The sequence below is a fragment of the Buceros rhinoceros genome, unplaced genomic scaffold, assembly GCF_000710305.1.
Source record: "Buceros rhinoceros silvestris isolate BGI_N320 unplaced genomic scaffold, ASM71030v1 scaffold45411, whole genome shotgun sequence".
Lineage (NCBI taxonomy): Eukaryota > Metazoa > Chordata > Aves > Bucerotiformes > Bucerotidae > Buceros > Buceros rhinoceros.
In genome coordinates, this window is record NW_010393361.1 from 7,240 (window position 1) to 9,115 (window position 1,876).

Consider the following 1,876-nt stretch of genomic DNA (forward strand, 5'->3'; position numbering starts at 1 on the left):
AGGAATGCGTCCCCATGGCACCAGCCATGCACTGATAACTGTCCCCATCTCCTGCAGTGAGTGGAGAGTGAGCAACTCTTACTGATGCCTCATGATAGGGGCTAATTAACCAGCAGCAAGCCAGCATGCCCTAGCTCTGCCATGCACCATTATGCCCAGGCTGCCTTTCCTGTCCTTTTTCACCCCTAGCCCCATCCTTGGAGGGAGCAGAAGTGTGGTGAGTGACCTGGCAGTAGCCCATCTGCTGCTGAAAGGGGCTGGAAAGTGCCAGAGCATGAGTTTGGGAGGGTGGGTCAGAGCAAAACCAGTACCCTCCTCCTGCAAGGGTAAATAAAAATGGCTTTTTGGGGGCCCGAACTAGTGCTTAGGATGAGATGAAAGTTCAGAGGAGCAGCAGCTGTGATGCTATACCCCCTCTGCAGCAACCTGGGGGCTCTTTGCTGGGTCTCAGAGGTTGTGAGGCAGTGGGGCTGTCCCTTACCTCTCAGCTGGTTGAAGGTGGTGACGAATCGGCCAGTGAGGGACTTCAGCTCATTATTTGCTAGGGAGATGTGGTGGATCCCCTCGGTGACACTCCTCATGGCTTTGTAGATGCCCACGGGGAACGTCATCAGCTTGCAGTTGGCCAGATCTGCCCCCGGAGAGACCCAGGCACCTTATGTGTACCCCAGCTGGGATGCAGCAGTGCTTCCTATCTTGTTTTCCACCCCTTAATGCTTGATTTGGCCTGTCTGGGCGCTGCCACCCATGGATGCTGTAACGTCCCTTGCCGTGCTCTTCTCCATTGAAAAAATTCTTTGCAGTCACCTCGGCAAGCACTGATAGTTTGATCCCATCAGCGATGCTAGTGCAGTTCTGACTTAGGTGTGTCCAACCTCAAATCATTTTACAAATACCTCCGTGCTGCAATGTGCTTCCGGAAACCCTCAGCCAGCCTGTTCCTGTCTAATAACTTCACCAGTTCAGTAATTCCCCTGCCCTACATCTCTAGGACCCTGGGGATGGTTGAGCAGCACAGGGGTGCCTCCTCCACTGCTGAGCGGGATGGGGATGGAGCAGGGCTTTTCCTGGGCATGCCCCTGGCTGGATTTCTCATGGTGGTGGGTGCTTGTCCCATGGCAAGCAGAAGGGAGGGGGGAAAAGGATTTGACTGCACTTCTCACCTATTGCACTTTTGTTTTGCCCCTTCTGTTTCACCTCCTGGGACATGCCAGGGGATGGAAACTGTATGCCGACCCCGTGATGCTCAGCCTGGGCTCTGCTGCCGGTCCCTTCCCCAAAGCCATGGTGGGGATTGCACAGGCTCGGTCCTCCCCTGCTTCTCCTCTCGCTCAGGAGGATGTCGACAGGCTGATGATGCAGCTCTGACTCTCAGCGTACGCTCATTTATACCCCGGGGCTGGGAATCCAGCACGAATAAAAATGAGCAGCTTTCATCTCTCTCTTTTGATGAACTCTGCGTGGGTGTCGGATATTAGCTGGAAACAGGGAAATTGCAGAAAAACACGTATCTGACAAGGCGACACAGGGGGAAGCCTGGCTTCTGCTGTCGCTTACAAGGAGGGAGTGTGTCCCTGGGACACGTCCCATGGGATTATGTGCCATTGCTGAGAACCCGCTCAAACTCTGGGGGGGCTGAGAGCCCTCTGGGGGGAGCCTTTCCCTTCCCTGGGCGTAGGGGAGCCTTGGGCGCAGCCCCCAGAGCGGGGGCCGGCAGCTTTTTTTGGAGCATGGCAGCAAAAAATAGAGCCTTGCTCCCAGATACCTGACCCTTTCATGGGCCCCAAGCGGGAGCCAAGCCGGAGCACCGGGCTTACCCAGGGAGTCCGTTTTGTTCTCCACTGTGTCGTTCACCTTCCTGGCCACCCGGGCCACC

The 1,876-nt window shown here is 55.8% G+C and overlaps 1 protein-coding gene across 1 annotated transcript in view; it reads right to left on the reverse strand.

Annotated features, from left to right (window-relative positions):
- The window catches only part of LRRC20 (leucine rich repeat containing 20), an 8,041-nt gene that overhangs the window by 6,004 nt on the left and 161 nt on the right, over positions 1–1,876 (reverse strand). The window contains exons 2-3 of the mRNA XM_010144815.1: positions 1,818–1,876; positions 482–631 (exon numbers count right to left, since the gene is read on the reverse strand). Coding sequence (XP_010143117.1) covers positions 482–631; positions 1,818–1,876 — 209 coding nt within the window. The remainder of the gene's footprint in view (positions 1–481; positions 632–1,817) is intronic.